Here is a 26,653-nt window from a genome sequence, read left to right as displayed (position 1 = left end):
ATGGTCAAGTGCAGTATCCAATTTTTTGATTAAGGTAAAATGTGACAAAATAGCCTTATAATGAAGTACCGTGGTGCTGCAGAGATGCCCCGGCCTATAAATCTTGCTCTCCAGATGTAAGAAAACATGTTTGTTTGGTACAGACCCCAACAAATGATTTAAATAGTTTTTTTTCAGTGAAAATTAAAGTTGTGCTGCAAAAATGATCATTCCCACTAACCGTGAATCATATAGCAATCGTAATATCTGTCAAAATAATCGCGATCTAATTTTTTACCATTTCGTGCAGCCCTATTCTAAATGCCGTTCCACGGGACTTGGCACTGTAAATTATGAAGCTGTTTGTTGTTTAAATTTTCTTCAACTTCAATGTTCTAACTAATACACTGTCAAACTTCAGGATATTTCTCTCGTGTATTTTGGGTTACTGTGAGACTTAATTATTATCAGTCAGACTTTATGGTGACATTAGCCGTTTGTCTTTTGTGAGTCAAGAGTTCCCCAGCAGCTTGTTGGATCATAGAGCTAAACTCTGCCTCAGTTTACATCTGCTATTCACATACACACAAACAAAACATATCACTCTCTCCACTGGGGAAAAGTCTTCAGCGCTTTATCCCATCTTCAGTAAAACATTTGGCAGGAAGGCAAAGTCAGCTGCATGTGTTTTTAATAATACAAATAAAATGTGTTTTACAAGATACAAGGCCACTTCATGGCAAAAGGCCACTTCTAGAAAAGCAATTACTGTCAATCTGAAAAACTAAAAGTTATCATTGGCAATGCTGAAACTAAAAAAAAAGGAACAATTTCAACATCAGAATATATTTTAAATTATTAAATATATTTGAACAGGTAATTTAGTTAAAGGTGCCCTGTGGAATAACCAAAATTACAGGTGTGAAACCTCCCCTGGACCACAGTTGGGACCAAACAGCCGAACCTTGGTCAGAGGAAAAGAGGTGGTCTCGGTCCGGATCAAATTGAACCATGGTTCGGATTGTTTCTAGTGTGAAAACATTTTTTGGATGGTTCGAACTTTCAGGTTATCGTAAAGAAAACAACGCAACAACAAAATGAGCCGCTGTAGCATTTGGTCTGGTCTGGGAGTAATGCCATAATAATATTATTATAGCGGCAACAAAATGAATCTGTCCATTAATTTTTCTCCATGTGTTTAAACTGCAATAGAAGGACGGATGACAGGACGTAGGTATGTCATGTACAGTTCTTTAGTACGCTCGTATAATTGCAATATGAAATCAAAACTAACCGGATCAAATGTAAACAATGTAACAACAACACGAGCCTTGGTTCGGACTTGCAGGTGTAAAAAGGCCGTGAGTCACCTCTGGTGCATCAGTGACTAAAAGGCTAATGTTAAAAATAGTTATACTGGGACTCCAGCACAAAAAAAAAGAAAAATGCCAGGCACATAGTTTTGGTGCTTTCCTCACTGCAAGTAAATTTTCAAGGGAAATTACAGTATTTGTCAACCTGGGCAGTGTTCTCATACTTTCTGTCACTTGTGACTACCTGTAAAATGACATTTTACTCCTCACCCCTGTTTTTAGATTTAGAACATACTAGCTCCTACAACTTTCCAAAAAACGTCATTATTAGAGAAATCATCTCAAACATTTTGTCTTTGATTCCAACTTAAAATAAACACAGAAGTAGGTTCATAGAAATTTCTGTTGCAGCAAACTGCATAGCAGAGGGGATCCAACACAGCAGGTAGTTAGGTCAGCGTGCAAGTTGACCTACCTACTGTGGATACGCTGCACTGCGGATACTATGCAGTTCAGTACAACAGAGATGATTTCTGTTAAACTGACGCTCATGCTCCAATCGACTTGAAGTGAAGTGTTTCCATGACTAATAGTCGTAATGGACAAAAATATCAGAATAACACTCAGGTTGACAAATACCAGAATTTCCCTTTTTTAACAAGTTGATTTGTGTTTGTGTCAGAGTGAACAGGGCTGCCACGGTTAACACATCACTGCACTGTTGTGTGTCCTGTCCACAGTGATGGGACAAACAACCACATCATGTTCATACTCCCATTAAATTATTTTTTTCTCATGTTAAAATTATTAGGTGGTGTTAAATTTGAATAATAAACAAATCAGAACATCGCTTTTTTTTCTAGTGTTTCATTAGCCTCCTCTTTTTGTCTCTGAACCGCAACAGCCCTAGTCATGAAAACCATTTGCTTTGGTCACTGCGCAGTCTGTCAGTTGTGTGTTTTGCTTGTGTTATCTATTATTCCATCGCTGAAATGTCTGCTTATGGGCCCGGATAACTTGCCTTCTGGCTAATTTTGTTTTTGTGTTTTAATTGTAGCTGCTTTCTTGACATTTGTTCCTAATTTTGTGGCTTACTTCTCTTCCTCCAGCACATTCCTGTGGTGGGCAGTATATTTGGCGACTCCTTCTACGATCAGCAGTTGGCATTGAGGCAGACCAATGCCCTTTCTCACCAGGTGACACAGATCGCACAAACAGCAGCAATGACACAAATGTTTTCTTCAGTTAGTCTCTGACTTTATGCCGGGTTACAATTCTGTACTTTTTAGTTGGAGCAGTTCAACATGATCGAGAACCCCATCAGCTCCACCAGCCTTTACAACCAGTGCTCCACCCTCAACTACACACAGGCAGCCATGATGGGCCTCACCGGGAGCAGCCTACAGGACTCCCAGCAACTCGGCTACAGTAGCCACGGCAACATCCCCAACATCATCCTAACAGGTAACGTTTAGTGTTTCTTAGTAGTTTTCAGTTTATGTGGTTGTAACAGGAACACGTCAAGTGAAAACTGTTTGGATGCATTTTACAAAAGTTCCACATATCTTGGCTTTAGCTGCACCATAAACTTTGTTGGGGTGTATACGTTTTCCCAATGAGTAGTATTGAGTTTAACTACTTTCCCAGGATGAAATTAGCCTCTAACCTCTTCTTTTTCAAGCACAAGCAAAGCCGTCTGTAATTTTCTCTCGTTGGTTTTATGTTCAGCAACTTAAAGCAAAATTATACTCAAAGTGTTCCAGTAGTTGCACTATAAATACATAATGTGTAGGAATGTATTTATAGTTAAGTACAGGATTTAATAACAATAACATTGTACTAGACATAGTGATAGTTGAGATCTCTGCATACAGCGTCATTGCCAAAAATATGTCCAATGGGGAAACAGGCACAAGAAGTCAGACGATCACACAGGTTGTAAACAAATCTCCAGCTTAGTCTAATTTATTTGGACGAGAGAACACAGGCAAACGGTAAAAATACAGCTCAGACTTTTCGTTGTAAACCAGAGACTTCTGGTCCAACTTTGACCTACCATACTTGCTGTAGTTGTAAACATTCATGGTTTTCCTGTATAATGAGGGGTCATTAGTGACATCACGGTTTTACCTCTAAATAAAGTGGTTTATATAATCTGGCTAAACTGTTTTCACAACCTGTATGATTGTCAGTCCACCTGTGCTTGTTTCCCCCATTGGACGTATTTTTAGTGATGTTTCTGAGATCTCAACAAGTACTTTGGTAAGTGCAATGTTATCATAACTGTTAGACTTGATAGCGGGATGTTACAAAAAGAAAACCCATGTTGTAATAAACCGACGTTTTCCTTAAATGTTTTATGCTGCCACAGCACAAATGTGCAGACTTGTAACAATGTCTTTCCAAACACTTCACATGGTGGCATTTAATAATTCTTTAAACTGAAAATAATATTGTTTTTAAGGAAGATTTATTCTGTTTACTGTGTAATTGTGTGGAATAATTTTGTATTTAGTTGTTTCTTGTCACAAATTAAGTAATGGTGTAAAATAACAGCTTGATTTTAAAATATTAATAATACTATATATTGTCAAAATTACAAACATAACCATTATACCATGTAAGGAACTATTTGCCTTTTACTGTTGCTAGTTACAAAATGCAAACTACCTCTTTAAACTTAGTTTGAAACTGCATAAAAATGTTCACATGATGCTTGCTGAACCTGCCCCGTCTTTCTCAGATGTCAGTACCCACTTCTTTCTCTGATGTCACGTATCTCAGTCACAGGGGAGTCTCCGCCGAGCCTCTCCAAAGAGCTGACCAACTCTCTGGCGGGTGTCGGTGACGTCAGCTTCGACGCAGACTCTCAGTTTCCTCTGGACGAGCTGAAGATCGACCCACTCACCCTGGACGGACTGCACATGCTCAACGACCCCGACATGGTGCTTGCTGACCCCGCCACCGAGGACACGTTCAGGATGGACAGGCTGTAGCCTAAGGAGCTGACTGTGGCCAAGAACAAGAAGAAAAAAAACACACTAACTTGTGAATGGAGAGAAATAAAGGGCAGGATGCACCCTCTCCCTTGTTGCATGGCTGTCTAGCTGTCCGACCTTCCCCTCGACTCCGTGAAGCCCTTTGAAACGATGCGCCACCAAAAGACAACAGGGAAAAAGACATCCAGTGGCTTGCCGGGGAATGGCCTTGCTGTCGTTTTGAATGAGATCGATCGCTCAGCGCTTTCGCTAGCCTGCTGTGTTTACAGTGTACCATTACATGCCACATATATTCCTAAAACGCACATTTGACTTTTTTTTTATTATTTTAATATCTACTTTAATACTTGTTTTGTTGATATTTGCTCGTAGCAGGAAGCTGCTAGGACATTGGGCTAAACCGTACCTGTTAAACCAGCTGTGTTAAGAAAAACAAAAGAAAAATATACCACAGCCGGTTTGCTTGTACCCTGCAATCAAATGAATCGGTTTTCCCATCATGCCGTAACGGCTTTCTATTTCACACTCGAAGCTTTATTTTTGACAACCAAATGTTATTTTCATCATGTACTGTATGTTTTGATTTTTTTTATGTATTTATATGTTCTATTTATTTATTTGGTTAAAGATTTTATATTCCATTTCATAATTTAAATTTGATGCCAAAATGCTCTCTGTCGGCATAGTGTAATATTGCACTGATGTAATTTGTGTCTATTTATTAATTACTAACATATTTATATATGTGTTTGTTAAGCTACTTGGTTAATGAAGGAGTGCAAAACCTCCCCATAGTTGCTCTTTGGTGTTCGATGTGCCATTCTCTGACGTAGGACGTGGTAGACGTTGCCATGCTGCAGCCCAACGGTCAAATCAAAATATAGTTTTTAGCACAGCTCCAGAAAATGCTGCGTGCTCCAGAAATGGGTTGGTTTTACGCCACTTGAATTACCTTTTTCTGAGAAAATCATCAGGTATTTCTATTAAACTAGAAAGCAAGAAAAACATGTCCAAATTAATTTTCTGCCAGTGAAAAGCCAATAATATATCCAGACTGAACTTCTTTTCAGTGACGGAAGCTGTCTGTTTTTAAACGCTAAAATCTTAAATCTTTTTAAGTCGTCACTGTGAAATCACCTGATTTTGCCTTACATGAGTATTCTACTGTTATACTTAAGTGTCTAATGTGACAACGTATTTTCGTAACTTATTGTAACATTTTCTTGTATTTGAGAGGAACTCAACTTTTGGTCAGTGATATTTGTGGTTATGTTGTGTAAGGTTTGACAAATCAATGTACTGTATTTTGTATCGGTACAGTTTATAGCCAACTGTTTTTTTAAAGTGGGGCTAAAAACGAAACAAAACAAAAAAATCAAATGATGGGTTTGAAGTATTTTAGGAGTGCAATTATGGGGAGGCTTTTTGCTCCTTGACAGGGAAGCTCTAACAAAAACGTTAATGACTTTTGCTGCAGAGGTCATCAATAGCAAAAGTATCTTACAAAGTAAAGGGAATTTAATGGGCAATTGTAGGATATTTTAACAAGCCACCAAATGGTTGTTTTCATAATACTTGAGATTTCAGAGTTTATGACTATGAGGAGTAAATGTCTGTTTTACTCCATTTAGTAAACTGGATGAAGTACATAAAGGTTCTGTTTAAGAAAGAATATGAGTGTATATATTTAGTATTATGTGTATGCAATTGTTTGACAAGATCGGCCCCGTTCCATTCAGTATTACAACAAAAATTGTGGGAAAAAAAATCAGGGATGTAGTAAAGTTTAAAATCGTTTACGATGTCTTTTTCATCCGAAAAATGTTTACACAAGTTTCATCTGAAAATGTACATTTTGATATCATCTCTGACTACATCCATGACGCGATCTCTTTTGCCAAAATGTGTAGAACAAATTGTCATCAAATTGCGTTGGCTTTTTGTCAGAGTTTCCCTGAGAGGTGTGTGTACGGCTGTGGGGATCATGTTTGGTATATTGTAATGTTCACGTACAGACGTGCTAATCATTTACTCACCTAAAGCGCTGTTGGGAAGGTTTTCTAACACACCCCACCCCCCACCCCCCAAAAAAAGGAATCACGTTTGGTTTACTGCACACCTCTAAAGTTGTACAATTTGTTTCAGTTCAGTGTTTGTCTGCTGTAATCCTCCATCAAAGGTTTTGTTTTGCCTTCAACAGGTCTGTGATTCCTATGCAAATGAGACAAAAAATGTCCCTTAAAGGAAAAATCCACCTCTGATGTTTTATTGTTTAACACATTTATAGAAGTTAAGCTGGATTTATTCTCCCGAAATGGTGTTGTAATGGAGGCTGAGGCTTGTAAGAACTGTTAGTGGTCAGCTTAGGTTGTTTTCTCCTACATGTTACTGATGCTGGTAGAGATCAGTAATAGTGAAAACAGCATTGATTAATTTGAATAAAAGGCTCTAATATTCTCCTTTTCAATAACACTAGACAAATATATATTGTGATCGAGCAAGGCCATTTACAGTACACATCACAGTCCTCACAGCCATTATTATTCTTTTTTATTTTATCTAAATTATTATCTTTCTTTCAGGAATTCGTGGGCTCCTTATTCTTGTACAAAATGAATGGGGGAAAAAATGTCGATTTATTTATTTTTTTGACTAAACAATGAATGCCCAGATCAGTTACTGCCTCCTTTTCAGTCGATGGACAAATTTGTAATTTAATATTAAGTTTAAAATGAAGGAAAAATGTGAACTCAGCTAGTTTGAGTATATAATGAGTGCAGGACGTCCATCCAGTGTTGAAGTGGTGCTATGACAATCAATGAGTGAAATCATAAGCTGAGCTATAAATTTATTTCATGTCAACGGAAAAGCATAAATTCAGCTTTACTTTAATATTAAGTAACATTTGTTTGTTTCTTCCTTTTTTTTGGTGAACCTCTCACCTTGCCATGTCTACTACTACTTCTGTTGGTAATTTATTAAATTTTTCTAGAATTCCTCTCCACCTTAACACATCTCTTCCTGTGTGACTGTTGTCTAGAAAGAAACCCTTTTTCTCTAATCCTGAAGGAATGACTCCAAACCTGACTTACTGTTGATGTTTTAGATCAGTGAAACATTTTACTGTAGTTGCTTGATACGTCCGGACGATGTTCAGTGTCCAGTTACACGTAGGAGGAAGAAAAATAAACTACTGAAAAAGGTCCAGAAATGCACGACACTTTACCAATTTTTATTTATCTTAAGTTGGATTTTTCCTTTAAGTCACTGAAACAAATGTATTTTTATTCCTTAAAGAAATAAGCGTTGTTTGAGCCAAACTTCACTGCTGCATTACTAATAATGCCAGTGATTTTGAGCTTTCCTGTCACTTCCTTCCTGTCATCCTGCTGAATACTAGTCCTTCACACTGACCTTGTACATATACAATATAGCTGAAACAAAATGCATGACTAAACTGACAGTCAAAACCTCTAAATGAAGGCCTTCTATATCTCCGCAGGTTTGATTTGTGTAACATAAAGCTATCACAAAGTCTAAAGGGATGCATGTATTGGTTTCTCCTGTGCAACAGTTAACTCAGTTTCCTGTTAAGAGACTATGTTACCTCCATCTCTGTATAATGCTACTTCACGAATGATAAGAGAATGTATTTTCTGTGGCAGCGTCCCAGTTTTAGCCAAATGACCTGATGTTTTGGAGGTTTTGGTCCCGTCACAGTCGGACCAGACTCTTCTCTCTCTGCTCTTCAGTCGTCCACTTTTTCTTCTCTGAGGAATCAGACTGTTGCTTGTTCCGCTCTCTCTTTCTCTTCCTACTGTAGCATCTCACCGCGCACAAGTGTAAACAGTCGATTCTCGTACATAAAGACCCGGCCCCTCCTCTCCTTCAGCACAGCCTTTTGGCTTTTCTTGAGAAATGGAAGCAGGTTCTGTCTTGCAAAGATTGCAGATTGGCACGTGCATTGATCGTTTGCATATGTGGACTTGAATCTTCTGAAGCTTCTGCATTACGCAGTCAACTGCATGACGTGATAGACACATTGAGCTGATTCTTATCCCATGTTATGTACAGGAGTTTGATCTAGCTATGCTCAAGTGTGCTTTAAGGCATCAGATGTGATTATTTTATGCTGTTGCTGCCTATCATGTCAGGTTTTGGACTGGTGTAATTCTGTTTGGGTTTTTTTTGTTGGTGTTGTTTTTCTGTTTTTGTGCAATGTTTAGTCCACTAGTTTCTTTGCACTTTATTTGTGACTTCCTGGCTTTTGAGCAGGGACTGTTCTGCCCAATGTGAATGCTGACTGTTTCACTCCAGATGTATACTTTGGAGATATTTTCATGTCAAAGAAAAGATGAATTCTCTATTTTCCTTTGTAAACTATATTTTGGCTTGTCTTGTTTTTTATCAGTGAAGATTTTAGGGGATGCAAAACAATACAGGGCTTACTCCAGTGCAGCTTGTGCTCTCGTGTTGGAAAGGAACGGCACTCCGAATGTATTTCTTAGGTGGTCATTTTCCCCCCACATGAATCCAGCTTGAGCGAGTCACGATTCTTGCAGTGACACTAGTTTGGCTTTAGTAGTTAGTTGCAACCTCAATAATACAGAGTACTGTACGGTGCTGCAACACAGTCTCATGAAATTGGCTGGAACTCTAAAATGCAGGTTACATGTTTTGGACATGAAGAATGTGATTCCATCCAAATTAAAACGTGTCAAACAACTCTTCTCCAGTACTGCATGTTTTATCTACCAAATGTTTGCGGCTGCTGAAAACATCTACCTGCAGGCAAAATAGTAAAAAACATTTGTTAGATGTTGCATGTTGTACTGGAGAAGAGTTATTAGACATGTAGAAGCTCACACTGGTCTGCACCTGCACCATATGACAACATATGTGACAAAGGTATTAGATGCTTTCAACTGTCACAGGTTTGCTAACAAAGTTAGCTAACAGCAACACTTAGACTGGTAAAGATTTGAGTTCAAGTTAGGCAGCTAATACACCTTTGATTAAAATGTAGAAATAAAAAAAGGCAGTTATTAGGGTAAAAAAGTCAACTTTGTTCTGCAGAGTTGAGGTTATATGTCTTTTCCTGATCCTGTCTTGGTGGGGAAACATTTACTTCTCACGTGTAGAACATGAATTTGCATTTTGAGACATTTGCTGAGTCTGAGGCTAAACACTGAAATATGGAAAGCAAACCTGTCAGGCTAAGGAACGGAAGCTAGAAGTCAATTTTCCAAACAGATACGATGAAAAAAAATCACCTCAAAGTACATTTTCTACGTGTTGTAAACTATTTTGTTTTGACTCATCTGCTTGTTTTAGTCTGAGACACCACTTATGTGCAGTACTTGTTAGCACAGCCTGTGTTTATGTTGTGTCAAAAAGCAGTGAAGCTAAATCTTGTCCCAAACTGAATAAGCAGACGAGTGAAGCTGAAACAGGACTCCTGTGTTTAAGCCGTTTCTTAAGGCCCAGGATGAAAGGAAAGAGTTGCTGTTCAGTCTTTACTACTTGTTCCCAGAGTGTTTTAGGTCTGAATAAAATCTCCCTTTAATAACCCTGGGCTTTCTAAATGACTCTACAGCTCTCTCTGGAAAAACAGTTTAAGTTCCACGTAAAGCTTATAGTGAGAATAGCATTATATCACTGTTGTCCTGTAAGTCGTAGTAAAAGATCTGTAGCTATTTATTTGTTGCCATGTGATTCTCCTTATGTGACCATTTGTTTATAAGATGAAAGAAAAATGTCAATTAAATTGAATGTGGAAGACAGATTTTTCTCTGCACATAGTCTTGATTTGCAGAATATGCCGATTAAAAAACTGTCCGATGTCATTTTACAGCATCACAGCATGTTGCTGTGGACATGCATGGTATTTCAATCCTGTTGTATATTGTCTTTGCTATTGTTTCTATTTTGTAATCTGTATTTCCAAATGCAAAATTTAAAAGATTATTTTGGATATGTGCATGCTTGTGAAATGTTCAGAATGTTGATTTCCACTAAAAGCTTTTGAGTTTGAAAAAAGTCACGTCTGTTACTTAAAATCAAATGTTTGACCTTTTTGCAGGGTCACTATTATATGATAGGACCTCACCATTAATGCATTTAATTTATAGAGCACTTTTCTGGAAATTTTATGAAGCAAAAATATATTATTCCCAGTCAATTTTAGGTTTAGAAGATTTCTCTAGACTCGATGCATCCGACATGTTTACAATTTAAAACCACCTCTCAAATTAAATACTTCATCATTGCCGATAAGCTAATATTCTATTATTATTGTTCAAAGACTAGAATCAGTATTTTTTGAATATGCAAAATCAGCTGTGCAGCCCTAGTAAATGGGTACATCATACTTAGCAGAGTTAAAATTCATCCAAATACTGCACAACATTTACCAAAATCCACATTTATTCCACATTATTATTAGTTACAGTTAAATCTTCATCTTTCAAAATATAAATGATTATTTTTTATTTTATAATTATGACAGAAATTTCTGTTCGGTAACAACTAAACAATGTAAACAATTTGTGTTATTATTATTATATACGTTTTTACTGCTGTGTATCCTCTTCTGTCAGGAGTTTAAAGCGTAGCCGATCAGGTTTTATGATAAAACTGAGGAGATTTCAAACATGTGGGGTTGACTTTTTAGAAATGTTTGCAAAGTGCTGATTTTATTTCTGATCCCAGCTCCAGCTTTTGAAAGTCTTCCCAGAATTCCCTGGTGCTCGTTTGTTGTCATCAGACCGCCAGCTGGACCTGCTGGGCTCTGTAGGAGTCAAAGTCCTCAGGAAGAGTGTCTGGAGAGAGAAACAACAGGAAGTGAAATCACTAGTTAACAGTTTGAGCAGCCAAAGGAAAAATACTCAACAAGGACCAGGAATGGCTGCATTTATACTTTGCATTTATATTTGGGTATTTCCAGCAAGTGCAGAATGCTTTAACACACCCGAAATTGATCAGATTGCTCTTTCAGAGTAAAATGTACAGACATGCTGTTAGGCTATTTACAACTATGTAGTTTTGGAATAACTAAATGTATTGTCCATTAACCATTGTTCATTTGTTGAATTATGTTGAAAACAAATATTAATGCTTAGTTAAAATCTCCTTGCTTTATTTACTACCTAGGGTCATTGAACTATGCAAAACCAAAGGCATGTAGCTGTAAAGCAGAATGTAAGTGTAAAAAAAAATGCTCATGTGACAAAGGTGAGAAAAGAAATTGTTGTTGAAGGAAGGGAGAGCACTTTCTGGCCACAGAATCGTAAACTTCACTCACCGTTGCAGCGATAACGCAGGTTGGCCCAGATGATGTTCTCCTGCGAGAAGCAGAAGACTCCTAGTCGACCTCCTCTCATTGTGGCGTCTATGATGATGCCTGTGTCCGCCACCATCTGAGGACCCTCGTAGAAACGAACTCTGCACACCAACAGACAGTAGGTAACACATCACACAGCAAGAATGGATTCATGATTTGTAGGTTTGTTCATAAACAAGACAATTTAGAAACAACTGGAAGGTGTAGCAGTTTCTCCCACCTTCCAGTCTTTGTGCAAAGCTTGGCTAAACATGTCATGGACCAGTCTGAATGCACAGATGAAACTGATAAAAAAAAAAAAACATTTCTTGTCTAACTTCCTCCAAACAAGTTTTTTTTTTCCCCTAAAGAGTCGGAGTATTTCTTTAACTCAGTCAGTACCTGATGTATCCGTCAGCAGGTCGGTGTTGGAGGAACCAGCGGTACGAAGTCTTGTCCTTCCAGCCAACATTGCGAGCATCTTTCCACAGGAGTTTGACCTGGTCACTCGTGTCGCCGGTGTGCCACAGGGCGTTCCTCAGGTTTTCACCTGGACCCGTGGTGGACTTGACAGCCTTTTCAAAACCACAAATGACAAGAAGTATGAGTCTCTAACCTTTGACCTTTGATTGCACTGAATCAGTCAGCATGTCATGGCAACTCTTGTATGTTTGTGTGTGTCTTTAAAACTACTGTAATACTGAATATTGTCAACTTTAAACACACTTGCACTAAGGTAGTTTAGACACAGCTGACCACTGAGGTTTAACCCAAACAAACCCAAACTTTGACGAGAAGTGCTGGTATTTCAGTACCACTTTCTGATTAAGGCACCATTTATAAAGGGTTTATAACCTGTAATTAATGGCTTTATTAATGGTTAATAAATAATTGTCTAAAGCTTTATAGATCAGTTGTAAGCCATTAATAAGAGCAACGTTTTGGTTGCCAAGTGAAAAAACCTCCTCCAGCATGCTTTTCTTTCTGTTCTTCAATTCATTAACCCCTCTGGACTTTCAGCCTGCCTTCTGGAAAAGGACATTTGGACCAAAATCCATTTCTAAACACCTTAATAACATTTACAACTGCAGACTTGATGGATTAGTGTGATAACCCTTTTTTAATGGTTTATTAACATTTATAATGGTAGGTGACTGACTAACTTTAGATGCACTTTTTCCAAAGGCAAGTGCTTGAACAGTCCATAAGAGGGGTCTCCCTAATGAATTAGAGATAGCTAAAAAGACCAGCAGAGTCATGCTGGAGGAGGATTTTCCACAACCTGGTAACCCAAAAGTTGTTCTTATTAATGCCTTACAACGGATCTATAAAGCAATAATGAAGGATTTATGAGCCATTAATTAATTATAGCTTATAAACCCTTTATAAATGGTGCCTTATCAGAAGGTGGCACCAGTATTTTTATAACATTTCTGCAACAGCTGAGGTATATCCAGTAGCGGGCATGTTTGCAGGGAAAGGTGTCCCTGAGTAAACCAGTACACGAAAACCAGCTAACAATTTTAAGTTATTTTTTTCCCTCTGTGGTAGAACGATAGACTACCTTCAGTTGGATGCCTGGTTCTGCCACGGCTCTGAACGGATTTGCCTGCCAGTAGATCTGTTCCACCTGCTTCCACATCACCACGTAGAAACTGGAGCTGTCCTGGTACCCGAAGATAAATCCTGCGTAGTCATCATCCGTTACTGTGTTTACATGAAACGTCCCTTCAAAATCCACGCCACTGAAAGCAGTGTAACCTGGTGGAGACATTGTTGCACACAGGTGTCACTGGGTGTCTTAAAGGACTAATAAGTGTTGTTTTAAAGTACACTGTAGAATTCATGGAAACTTTCAACGCCATATAAATTTGTCTCACTTATATTTTGTGTTCAGGTCTGATGTGTGGGCTGGAGTGAGTGGGGAAAAGGTTAGATAAGGTTACACCCATTCTCCCCCATCAAATAAACATTTTCTGCTTTCAAAAGATGGAGAACTCTAAAGCTAGAAATAAGATTTACCCATAATGATCATGTTTTCATGTATTTGTGATTTAACTAAATGTGCTTCTAACGTAGTACAAATATGGAGTAACTTCCTGTAATTCAAAACTCAGATACATGAGTTTAATAACAAGTTGCCTACATATGATCCTATAGCATTTACCCTACATTATTTTCTATATTTCAGTTACAAATGCCAAAACTTAAAGGGGGCTGCCCATTTAAAAGAGATGCACTCAGGATACTGTAAAGCACGATTTTCCTTTAAAGAGTCAGACATTGTGAGGAATACACATATTTGCTTTCTTGCTGAGCGTTAGATGAGAAGATCAATACCACTCTCATGAAACAGCTATCAAATGTTAATTTTCAGCTTTGGAGGTGCTAGTAGTTGATTTTTGTTACCTTTGGACAGAGCCAGGCTAGCTGTTTCCCCCTGTTTCCAGAGTGGTATCAATCTTAGAATCACATATCCCTTTAATTTTTTCAGTGATGTTTCGACTACAGGTCTTCCTCAGATAAATACCCATGGGATGGAAATGCAAATGGACCATTGACATCATAATAATCAAATCATTCATGTGTGTCAAGATATCCTTATTACAAGGAAAATAAGAAACATTCATATAAATAGATGTACAAGTATAATTCAAAGAAGTTTTGCACAAGCTTCCAATCAATAGGGGGAAAAAATACAATAAAAATATCAAACATTCATCTTTTTGCTGTCTCTACTTTCCTTCCTGTAGCTAATATCCTGAGGAAGATGTGCAGTTGGTCGAAACATTACTAATAATATTAAAGGGTGCTGTGATTAGTACTATTTTTTGCAACTTTATTGATTTTCTGTATCCAGCACACGCAACAGCATGTGCACATGACTACCCGGACTTAGCGGTATCCACCTCATCTAACTCGGCAATTTCCCAAAATGTCGAACTATTCCTTTAAATAGTAGATATAATGCTCTTACCAACAGCCAAGCCAGGATCACTGTTCATAGTCTGGACAATCTCTCTTCCCTGCACAAACAAAGTGGAATGGATTTAGGAGAAGAAGATGCTTAGTACACAAAAAACAAACAAAAAAACAAGAACAAACACTTGACCTGGTTCAGCACCACCCAGTTGGGGTCGATCTGTGCATCTCCCTCCGGATCTAGAACGACGGTCTGGTACTCCCTGAAGTCTGTGATGGTGACCTCAGCATTTTCTGGACAAACATCGATGGGGTCGTTGATAGTGTCGTTGTCGAAATCCCTCTCGCATACATTACCCACACCATCGCCTGAGAAGATAAAGAGTGGTAGACTGTCTTAAGAGCAAAACTTTATTTGTTATTCACTAGACATAAGAGAAATTAAAATAATACTACTGTAAGTCAGGGGCATTACCCACCATTAGAGTCCTCCTGCAGAGGGTTGGGGATCAGACGGCAGTTATCAGGACCAGGTGGCAGCAGGTCTGGGATGCCGTCATTATCATCATCGTCATCGCACTCGTCTCCCAGGCCGTCCTTGTCGGTGTCCAACTGGGAGCTGTTGATGACGGCTGGACAGTTGTCCCGAGAGTCTTGGTGGCCGTCACCATCACTGGGAGAGAGAGACTTTTACTGGCACGTGCAGATTTTGGTCTCCAGTGCACTCGTCGCACAGATCATCAAAAATTAATATATGTGATGTGATTGATGAGGTCAGACAATACCTGTCCTTGTTGGTGTCACAGGGGTCTCCAATCAAGTCGTTGTCCACGTCCATCTGAGAAAGATCAAATTAATTATTGTTAGTATGAAATTTAATAAAGACTGGAGTACACTTCTACATCACTGCAGCAAGGTGAGGTGAGGGGTTGAACCATTATAGATTTCTGCTGTTGTTAAGTAGCTTTTTGTGCAGATGTAGACATTGGTCAGTGTTCTTAAAACTCGATCACATGAAAACGATTTGCTTTTTGCTCTTAAAGGCCCTGAAAAACGACTTTCTCAGTCAGCTTATTACTACGAGAGAGAGGGTCCTTCATGAACATTTTGAAGTTCTGAAGTTTTTGGGGGCTTCAGTTACTCCTTGCTTAGGTTTTCGCTGAAGTTGCAACCACACCCATTTGCAAATTTTCCACTTTACTTGGTATATCCTATTTGTGCCATATACATTTTTCTGTATTCTGTCTGAAGAGTTAAATCAGTATGTAGATGTACAGTATATGGGACCTTAGAAAGTTATGCTATGTTCCATTTACCTCAAAAGTCGGAAGACGGAGCTGGGAATGACGTCATACCCGAGTCGACCGCGTTCCAGTACAACAAGTCGGAAAACCAAAATGGACGCCTCTAGTCATTGTTAGCCATTGTTAGCAATACTAATTCGTAACAACGCATTACGCGGTATTTTGCACATACAAACACCGTAGCAACATGTCCACAGATAGAAGTTGGACAGTACTGTGTGTACAACTGATTTAATGAGAGACAAAAGACAGAAGTCCTAATAAAAAGTATATTACTACAGCTTTCCAAGTCACAAATCCGACTCCAGGGAGCGTTGCAGTTGAAATTTTTGACTATTCAAATGGAACGCACCATAAATTATCACATAACCCTTTAAGCCAATCACTTGCCACTCCTGTATATAATTGACATGACTTCCATTTTCCTCCATGCTCTGATGAAGGCCACAAGGCCGAAACATTAGCATGTTTGTTGACATGGCCAGAATAAATTGGTGAAATTGAGATTAGTCAACTTTGTCCTGAAAATCTGTGTGTGTGCTACCTTTTTTGCTTTGGGTATTCATCGTTGGAAATTAAACCAGTATGCACTTTGTCTCACCAGACTTACCAATCAAATTAACCCAAATACATATTCTTGATTTAGAGGCGACATTTTTTTGTTTGCAGAACCAGCTTACAAAACGTGTTGATGAGTAGTTTGTAAAAGAGCTTTCTGACCTGGTCAGGGTTTGGAACATAAGGACAGCTGTCGCAGGCGTCTCCCACTTTGTCGCCATCACGATCTATCTGGTCAGCGTTGGGAACCCTTTTGCAGTTATCCAGGTAATTGGGGATTCCTGAGATTAAAGTGGGCATCAGTGAATGTTCAAGTAACTTATAGTACTCCCCTGCCCTTGTCTTAAAACTCCAGCTTTGTTTTGTCTGGGGGGTTTTTTGGTATTCAGCCTTAATTTAGCTGTATGTACTATATGTGACAAGAAACTATACAATAATAACTTACAGTACAGGCCTCTGTTATATTAGTGTTTACAAATATTGGTACAATTAATCAAAATATGCAGCTTTAAATGTACTTTTAATCCACTTTGAAGTTGATTAGCTGTCACCTACTGTTAATAACTCAAAACATCAATACTTAATGTATTGAAGTGACAGTGTGTAAAAAATGTAAGAATACTAACCATCACCATCAATGTCTTCATCACATTCATCACCAAATTTGTCCACATCTGTGTCTTTTTGGTCGTTGTTTTTGACAGCGCGGCAGTTGTCGCAGGCATCACCAAAGTCGTCCTCATCAATGTTCCTCTGGTCCACATTAGGCACCAACACGCAGTTATCCTGTAAAGAAGCTGTTTTATTCTCTGCAAGTACAGTGAAGTGAAAAACATAGATGTACACAGGCTTTTTGTTAATTTGTCTTTTAAATCATTTTTTATATCCCATCACTGTCTGTTATGCATGAACCTGTGTGTTGGGGATCCCGTCACCATCTGCATCCTCATCACAAGCGTCTCCAATTCCATCACCGTCAGCATCTTCTTGGCCAGAGTTGGGCACAGTGAGACAATTATCCTGAAAATAAAAACACTCTCTATTAAAGTAGACAACAAGAGGGGAAACTAAAATCAGATCTAATAAAGGTAATAACAAGTGTTTGATATACAGTGTCATTGATCAGTTTCTCCTACTGTGGAGAACATGCTTCAATTCAAGAACTGCTAAAACTAAAAGAAGTTAGTCTAAGTTTTGAATTGTGGTGTCCCATGTTGGTCACATTGGTTTTTCTAATGCAATTCAAACCCCAAACCACGGCCTTAAAAAAGACTTACCTCACTCAGTACCTTTCCAGTGTGTCAACAAGAGTTAACTATATATACTCTATGTACTTTATATACCTGTGAATGTTTTATTCTTTGCAGATGACTAAATTGTGATCATTTATGCTTATGATTTCTCACAGACATAATGGAGACTCACCTTGTTACAGTTCCTCTCAGGACAGTCTAGTTTCTCATCGGGGAAACCATCGATGTCAATGTCAGACCCACAGAGGTAGCCGTTGCCAGCCCATCCGACTCCACACTGTGAGGGTGGATAAAGTTACATGTACTGTACAGGCTGTTTTCATTGGCCCTGTTGTGCACTGCATACATTACCAGATGACCTTAAGTGCTCAAACAGACCTGGCACCAGTACTCAAAGTTATATATTTCAAAGAGTTGGGTCATAAATGTTTAAAAGGCTTCATGATATTTTTAGTAGCTTTTTACAAACTCTGTAACATCCATATTTAAAGCTGTACCTGACTGTCTCATTTAGAAGAACTTAAGTATCATTTTCTGGATTTTACACAAGCAAATGATCATGAAGGGTCAAAGACAGTGGTCTTACAAAAGATGTAATAAATATTCCTGTTATTCACATGAAAAGCTGTTTTGCTGAGATTTTTATATGAAAGTTCACCAAAAAACACATCATTTCAACTTTACATACTAGCCCAAATCAGCTTCCATTGTCATTAGTCCCTGTTGAAAGATGTAGTCAGCACAGAAAAACTAGTGAAACAAAACTTAAAGAAGTGGATAATGAAGATCTTCACACTTTACAATCATAAAACATTTAAATCCCTCACTCCTTTAATTTATTTACCTGACACTCGATTGTACCCTCTCGATGGATGGTGCACTCAGCGCTGGCGTGGCAGGGGTTGGGTTGGCCATTCCCACAGGCTCTCTCCGGCTTACAGCCACGTCTCTGATCCCCAACGTAGCCTGTCTTACAGGGACCACACCTGAACGAGCCCTGATGACACAGAGGAAACAGACCCATCATATCACTGATAAGGGCGAGCATCAGTCTGTGTTCCTACATTAGCATTGTTGTGATAGAACTTCCAAGGACTGCACTAACCAGCGGGAGGGAGAAACTATGCACCATCTTGAATCAAATACTCACAATGTGCAAACCACTACAAACCAACTAATCAGAATATGACATTAAATGGCACATAATACAGTGGCCAAAGTTACATTGTATGCTCCATTTCAACAAAAAAAGACATTTGTGGGATCATAGACATTGCAGGGTTATGCTCTGCTTGCACTATTTTCCTCTGTTTACATTGCAGCGCAACAATTAATCAGGCATTCATCACACAATCTCGTATGCCTCAAAATTGATAACCACACAATTGACACGGATTGTGACCAAGACTTTATTTTACCCATCACACAGTGTGACATGCAATTAACCTGTGAGATCGCTGTTGTTGCACAGTTTAAAGGGGCCTTAAAGGGCACTGGGGCCAGAAGTGATGATGGTAAATGCTAAAATGTAGTATAACAGTAGCAAAAGTACACAAGAGTCACAAAACTTGGGTGTGTTGAATTGAGTGACAGTGCATTTTCTTGCCTCAAGAATTCAACTTTTCATTTGTAAGAGAGAGAAGTATTGTGTTATTTTTTTTCTCTTATAAGTTACATAGTCTCGCTTTAAGTCATGTTTTTTGTTACTTTACACCTTCCTTTATTCCTCAGAACTCACTAAGAATTGACCTTCCCTGTGGTGAGTTAGTATTTTCAACATTCTTCTATTTCTTCTTATGGGTTGTAAGGGATATGGGTTACTACTGTATATTAACAGCAAATTTCCCACAAACGTGACAGTCAGTGATTTATTGTATATTCCTGGTGTTTATACTCACAGGGCTGTTCATGCAGACAGAGTTCACCACACAGCCTCCATTGTTGGAGCTTTCACACTCATTGATGTCTTTGCACACCTTGAAACAGACAGAAAGAACATCTGATAACTTCAATGGCTTTCCACATCAAGACTGGAATAAGAGGCAGGGGAAAATGCAGTGCAGCAGAGTTAAGACAGTCCTGTATTGAGGATTAAAGTGATGCTGAAACAGACCAGTGCACGCTGTTTGACACACTATGTACAAGAGAGAGTGAGGTGTTGCATATGAATGTCGAAAGGAGGTGGTGAGAAGCAAAGACAAACATGTTGAGTTGAGATGGGAGAGGAAACTCTCCCACAGGTTTTATCAAAAACTATCAACAATCTCAATAAGGGGAGAAGATAGAATTAATTCAGCAATCTCGATACTTTTCACAGATCTTTTTAAACTTTTAATTACAGAGGTTGCATGCTGTAGGTGACTATTCAATCTTAATCTTTAGGGACAATCAATTCATCTTCAGGGACAATAAGACCTCATTCTACTTCTAAATACAAGTCTTTGATTTTTTAATATGATATTGATAAAATAATGTTGTTAATGTTATTTAAATGTGTTATGAAATACTAGTAAATGAACTTTTACCACTGCCGCTATTACTACTACAACTAAAATAACAACACTAATTTATTATTTGTGATCAAATATACTAAACTCAAGGTTCACTTACTACTACTTACATGGTCAAAAACTTCAGAAAAAGCTAGTAAGTGAACCTTGAGTTTAGAATATTTTATCACAGATGTGTTCCCAATGTTAAGACTGAATCTCCACACTTTTCTTCTTTTGTGTAGTAGTGATAGTAGAAATGATAACAGAGAGTAGTTAAGAGGAGCAGAACAGTGTGTGTTTGTACGTGTGTGTTCATCAACGCTGACCTGTTTGTTGGCAGTGGCGTAGGCGAGGCCGACGCCCTGGACTTGGGGGCCGGTGTATCCAGCAGGACAGGTACCACAGCGGAAACCCGGGGAGGTGTTTATGCAGCGCACACCCATGTGACACGGCATCACAGTACACTGCCAACAGGAATACACATCAAGACGTTCATCCAGAATCCAAATCTGGTTCTGTTACACCAATTTACTAAGATGATTATGTTCAAATGTGTTTTGATCTTTAGGTCAACATGTGGAAGTTTATTAATGACATTCTAGTTAGTTTTAAAATTAAAAAACCTGTACACTCACAGGGGTGTTCATTTATTCAGGCTGATTAAATCTCAGATTCAAGTTGGGCAGAGCTACGCTGGTAATCACGTGAGGTCACTAAAGTACATGAAATGATAAGAAAGAAAGAGGTGTAATGCTTCTATCCTAACAGGTATACCAAACCTAATAAGAGGGTTTTGTACACACCCATGGGTGTATTGTTGTTTAACATTGAAATTAACTGACTTCCTGTAATATTAAAGAGTCACTTGTACTGTTGAACCCAGTGGGAATCAACATATGGCTCTGCAGCTTTTTGCACTCTTATTAAATGCTCTGATTAAACTACCCAACAGTATATAAAGTAGTTAAAATTAGCAGTCTACATCTACAGCAGTAAAATACAACATACACAGTAATGCAGCATTAATATTAATCCAAAAACATCATATATAACAGTAAAACACTGACAGGGACCGTTTGTATGCATAATGAGTACTTTTACTTTGATACTTTAAGTACATTTTGCTGATAATACTTACATATTTTTACTTGATTTGATGATTTGATGGTGGACTTTTACTTGTAGTGGAGTATTTTCACACTGTGGTATTGCTACTTTTACTTAAGTAAAGGATCTGAATACTTCTTCCACAACTGACCAGTACTACCTGTTCTATGACAAGATCATATGGATGTATTGTATTGTATTATGTTGTAATCTATCATATCATATCTCTACGTACCTCGTCCACATCAGTGCAGTGGGTACCATTGCCCTCCATGCCTTCAGGACAGGGTCCACACTTAATACCCTGAGGTGTCTCCTTACACTTCACCCCTGTGTAGCAGGGATTGGGCACACAGGATGGACGAGGCTGCATTCCTCCCATCCCTGAGGAGAGAGAAGGTCAACTACTCTCTGTTTCAGCACACTGAAGTGTCTTTGACATGCTGATTTATATATATCATCTTGTATCGTAGAAAAGGTTTATAGGTTCGGCTTCTGGATGGGAGCCGAAACGTCTTGATTCTGAAAACAGTGTCCAGATGACTACGACTGAAACCTTTTCTACGATAGAACACTCCTGGACGAATGAGGGACTACACCGTCCTATATCATCTTGTGTTGTGACGGAGTATATTAGCTAGCTGATGATATGAAACTCCCATCAACATATAGAAATATTGTGTCATTATTTCTCAAAATTATTCTTGTATACTAAAACTATGGGGAAAGTTCTCAAACTGTTAAAAACAGTGTTGAAAGGATATGAAAATTTGCTGTCATCGTCAGCATACAATCATCAGAGCAACAACCAAGGCTTCAAATTCAAAAGTGTTGAATATTAAACATTGAATAGTAAATAGAAAAATGTGTATGTTGCTTTACTTACACAATCATGTAAGTACTGATAAAAGTTTCTGTTCGGCTGGTCAACTCACCACAGGCTTCACACTCCATCACTGTGTTCTTCAGGAATACTATCTCTTTTATCTGGAAAAAAAACAATCAAATTAAAGTTTTTTGTGTGTTTGTTATATTAAGTTATTTACCTACAAAAAAAAGCATGATTTCTGAGGATTAAATAATACTTTTTTTAATTAAATTGATTAATATAACTTTTGAGTTTATAGCTTTTAGAAGTAGAGCGTTCTGGTACACCAGTATAAAATATAAAGGAGGTAGTTTAAACTCCTTAACATCCAGTTTTATCTCTTCATATTTTAAATGCATCTGATTTTATTGGAAAATGATCAGCTGTGAGTTTAACTTTCTTCTTTTTCAGTTTCATCTTTATCCTGCAAACACAAATACATAGGATCCTATAAGCACACAGATGTACGTTGTGTTCAGATACACTAAACGTCGATCATCAGCATTATGAACAGATATACAGTATATTACCATCATTCTTGCTGTCTAAATGTTTAAAGTGTTTTTTACCTGTTGTGTCAGAAGCTCTTTAATTTCAGCCAGTGCAAGGTTCGTCATTTTAATCTGACTGATAATTTCTCCATCTGAAAAGAAAACAAATCATTACAACCATTTCAAGAGATACATAACGTGACCACGGGTATTATAACCAGCTGATTTACCCTCCTAGTGAACGAGTCCACAAATCCACGGTGTTGTAGCTGTGGACTCTGAGACAGTTAAAGTGTTTCAAATCCATAATGTGCTGAAGGTGTACTTTTATTTATGTTATATTATTATATTATTCTTTGTCATTCATTTAGGAAATGTTTTTGTCTTGGCACTTTACTAACAAAATTTAATACTTAGTTACTTTTCTCATTGAAGCTAATGAGTAATGTTACCATTAACCAGTGGGGGAAGAAGTTCTCTGATTTTTTACTTATAAGAAAAAGTAGCAATACCACAGTGTAGAAATACTCTGTTACAAGTAAAAGGCATGCATTAAAAATTTTACTTAAGTAAAAGAACAAAAGTATTAGAAAAAATAAAAGTACTCAGTATGCCGAACGGCCAATTTCAGAATTATATATATTACTGGATTATAATTATTGGTGCATTAATGTGTACATTACTTTCATGTTGCCGCTGGTGAAAGTGGGGCTAATTTTAATTTATTTATATACTGCTGAGTAGCTTGTGAATTTCACCAAGGGATCAATAAAGTGTTGTTTTTATTCATAAAAACACATCATAATTTATTTGTTGATTATATTTTGTATTATTAATCTGAATCTGCAATGTAACTAAAGTTATCAAATAAATGTAGTAAATAAAAGTACAATATTTGCCTCTGAATTGCTGTCGAGTAGAAGTATCAAGTGGCAGAAATACTTAAGTACTTAAGTACAAGTACCTCAAAATTATACTTAAGTAAAAGAACTTGAGTAAATGTACTTAGTTTCTTTCCATCACTGCTATTAACTGCAGGCTGGTGTGGCTGTTGGTTTCAATAAGTAAAACTAACAATGCTAAAAACACACTTTATAGAATAACTTTTTTTTAAAGTGAAATGTCCTAAACTGTGAAGTAATGTGATCTGAATAACAAATGAATAAATACAACTTGGAGAAGAAGGACATGGCCTGCTCCAAATAACCATCATCAAAAACAAAACACTACCTATAAGAGACAGAGGCACTGATGAAGGCTCAGATAATATCAAAAGTGTGTGTGTGTGTGTGTGTGTGTGTGTGTGTGTGTGTGTGTGTGTGTGTGTGTGTGTGTGTGTGTGTGTGTGTGTGTACAATATGCAGAGGCACGCCTATAAGTAAACGCATCAACCAGTTTTGCTCAAACGCAAAACAAACTGATGTAAAGTTTTGTTCCACGCCTTTGCACAGAGCTCATCAGTCTTCCTGTTGGCTGAACATCTGGGACCAGAAGCAAATATGGACATGCACAACACACATGTCCCCCTGAATAACATGATCCACTGCCTGTCAAATACCAGAGTCTAATACCTGACGTTCCTTAGCCACCGCAGGCCTCAGTTGTATCCACTGCCCACGCATTCATTGGGGTCAGAGATGTTTTGATTGCAGCTGCAAAATTGATTTTCCAGATATGGAATGATACAAGAAATTCTGGGAGATACATTTTTTCAAGCTTGTGTGTTTACAGGAACTAAACTCAATTATAGTGTAACACAGTCAGTTTCTCAGGTTTGAATATGATCTAGATTTTCGATGCAGATTGTCCCTTTTTCAAACATTTCAACATTTCAAACATCTGTCATCTGTCCAACAATGCAAATAAAAAAAACGATTGAACTTTTGATAGAAGAGACAAAACAATCCTCCTCTTAGAAAAAAAAAGTTAAATCCATAAACAATAAAACACACATTTACTCTAATCAATACATTCAGTGGTTTTGCTGCCACAGCCTCACTTGGTCTGGTGTGACCACAAGGTTATGTTAGCTAACTTAATTGTTGTATAACTGATATTACTAAGTCAGTGTACTGACTTTATGACTACGTTTTAACTTGTAACAGATAAACATTTCAGTGTTTTTATTCCACAAGTAAACGGAGTGTTCGTCTATAGGAAATAGTGAGTAAATGACGAAGTGATTTATCGGACACAGCTTGTGTCATTATCTTGTAACTGCAACATATGGTCACAACACAAATTGCACAATTTTAAAAAATGACCTAAAGGCACATTTGCACCACGAGAAGTTGACTCTAGAGTAGTTCATTTTAATTTGGTTCATTTGGCCAGAAGAAAATTATGCCCTTTGAACTCATGTGGCACCAAATAGCAACACTGAAAACATGTCTGTCCTCTGATTAAATAACTGCAGTGTGAACAACTGGGAGACAATAAAATAGCATGAAGAAACTGCAAATAAGACAAGCGTTTATAGGCATAAAAAGACAGATGACAGGTTACTGAAACTCTCTCCAAAGAATAAATTACTTGTGAAGTAATGTGACTTGTTCACAGGGCCTGGTTGGCTTATAATTGGGTGGTGTTGACTTAAATAAATCAAACACAAAAATGCAATGACAGCAGAAACAAGTTGTGAACGCAACATTGATGTATCATGGAGGGAAATATCTGGCTCTTCAGCCACTACATGCTCCACTATGTTTAAAGCCTGGTTGCTAACTGTGTCTGTCTGCTGTTTGGTGTTGAGCAGGTAGTGTACAGAGTTTTTAGGGCTTTTTAGCTGAAAACAGCTGCCTGCTGTGGCCAAAAACAACACAATGATAACAGAGAGAGTGAACCAAAACAGTAAAGTTGTGAGCCAGACAGCTGAACAATGAGCTGAAACTCGTTATAAAGCTCCATAAAGGGGAACTGTAGCGACCCCTTTCGCATTATTTTCATTATAAAAAATATCGATTCAACTTTTTCATTTCATTCGCGCTGGGAAAAAAATCACTTATTCTCTGGATGACAGATTAATGAAGTTTGTCTCAAAACAGGACGGGATACTCTGGGATTTTCAGGTGTGGTCAGATCCTGAAGCAACAAGCTGCTTGTACTATTTGACTCATCGGCCCACCCTTCGCCCGCCACCCCTTTCCCCAAAGGAGCCACACGAGGGCAGAAACCTCCTAAGCGTGAAGTGCAGGAAATGTGGTCTTCCCATTAGTAGCAACTCTGTTTACTGAATGGATTCCACAGCAGAAAGAAAAGATACTGGAAGTAAATCACTCTCACTGCTAATAGAAAGGTAAATGAGACTTTTTTTCTACAACGTAAAGCTCACACTGATTGTTTTTCCTCATTGTGTGCAAATACAGTTGTGTAAAAGCTTTGCACAGAAAACAAGTCAAATACTCATTTATTTTATGAAATACTGATGAAAAAAGAGAAAAATTAAAATAAACAAATACCTATTCTTAAAAAATGATATATACTAATTCAAATGTTTCGTGTTTCAAACCTTGGTTACATTTATTTTCTCATCCATCTCAGACATTTTGCTCTTGTTGATTCTCCATTTTCATAAATCCTGTACTACATATAGTACAGAATTTAATATATAAACTATACTATACTGGATTGAATAATGGTAGTCAATTTACAATTTTTTTCATAATTCATATAAATTCATGTAAATAGTAGGGAATGCCAGTGGTAACTTTAATGCTTCTCTGGCAAACATCTAATTTGCCAAGAAAGATCAGTAAAGTTTCATCATATTGTTTCCAAGCTGCACAGCACAAAGCAAAAACAATTATTCCAAAATATAAAAAAAAATTGTCACCTCTCTGTCCTGCTGCAACATGTCCTCCCGTGCAGAGCGCACAGGTCACCACCAGAAACCACAGCATGGTTTAACCTGTGCTACAGATGCTACTGTTCAGGTACAGTGGCGGCGGCTCTTCTCTCTTCTGCCTTCAGCTCAGACTCAGCGCTCCTCGTGCAAACCTGGTTCCAGCAGTCTTTTCTTCCCTTGCTTTGGTTTTTATACCCCCCTC

The 26,653-nt window shown here is 37.9% G+C and overlaps 2 protein-coding genes across 5 annotated transcripts in view; one reads left to right on the top strand and one right to left on the bottom strand.

Moving 5' to 3' along the window:
- Positions 1-10,076, top strand: part of crtc1b (CREB regulated transcription coactivator 1b) — an 18,985-nt gene extending 8,909 nt beyond the window's left edge. For all 4 annotated transcript variants that reach the window (XM_044200568.1, XM_044200566.1, XM_044200565.1 and 1 more), the window contains 3 exons: positions 2,402-2,488; positions 2,582-2,756; positions 4,077-10,076. In XM_044200568.1, the coding sequence (XP_044056503.1) occupies positions 2,402-2,488; positions 2,582-2,756; positions 4,077-4,288 (474 nt within the window). In that variant the 3' untranslated portion in view covers positions 4,289-10,076. The remainder of the gene's footprint in view (positions 1-2,401; positions 2,489-2,581; positions 2,757-4,076) is intronic.
- On the bottom strand, positions 4,605-26,653 carry LOC122878156 (cartilage oligomeric matrix protein). Its single transcript, XM_044200564.1, has 19 exons — positions 26,440-26,653; positions 22,686-22,759; positions 22,184-22,235; positions 21,484-21,632; positions 20,468-20,605; positions 19,548-19,625; positions 18,494-18,646; positions 17,822-17,926; positions 17,309-17,416; positions 17,023-17,182; positions 16,559-16,677; positions 15,320-15,372; positions 15,014-15,207; positions 14,725-14,903; positions 14,590-14,638; positions 13,177-13,373; positions 12,015-12,187; positions 11,595-11,734; positions 4,605-11,112 (listed from the first exon to the last, which is right to left on the bottom strand). The coding sequence occupies exons 1-19, from the start codon at positions 26,504-26,506 to the stop codon at positions 11,054-11,056; spliced, it is 2,247 nt and encodes a 748-aa protein (XP_044056499.1). The 5' UTR covers positions 26,507-26,653; the 3' UTR covers positions 4,605-11,053.

The sequence above is a fragment of the Siniperca chuatsi genome, linkage group LG6 (assembly GCF_020085105.1).
Source record: "Siniperca chuatsi isolate FFG_IHB_CAS linkage group LG6, ASM2008510v1, whole genome shotgun sequence".
Taxonomy (NCBI): domain Eukaryota; kingdom Metazoa; phylum Chordata; class Actinopteri; order Centrarchiformes; family Sinipercidae; genus Siniperca; species Siniperca chuatsi.
This window is presented reverse-complemented; position numbering and strand designations above follow the sequence as displayed.

Coding starts and splice junctions, on each gene's coding strand:
- LOC122878156 (XM_044200564.1), bottom strand. CDS start 26,506: ATGCTGTGGTTTCTGGTGGTGACCTGTGCGCTCTGCACGGGAGGACAT. Junction 22,760..26,439: donor TGTTGCAGCAGGACAGAGAG/GTGACAATTTTT, acceptor TTTTCTTTTCAG/ATGGAGAAATTATCAGTCAG. Junction 17,927..18,493: donor AGGGTACAATCGAGTGTCAG/GTAAATAAATTA, acceptor CCACCCTCACAG/TGTGGAGTCGGATGGGCTGG.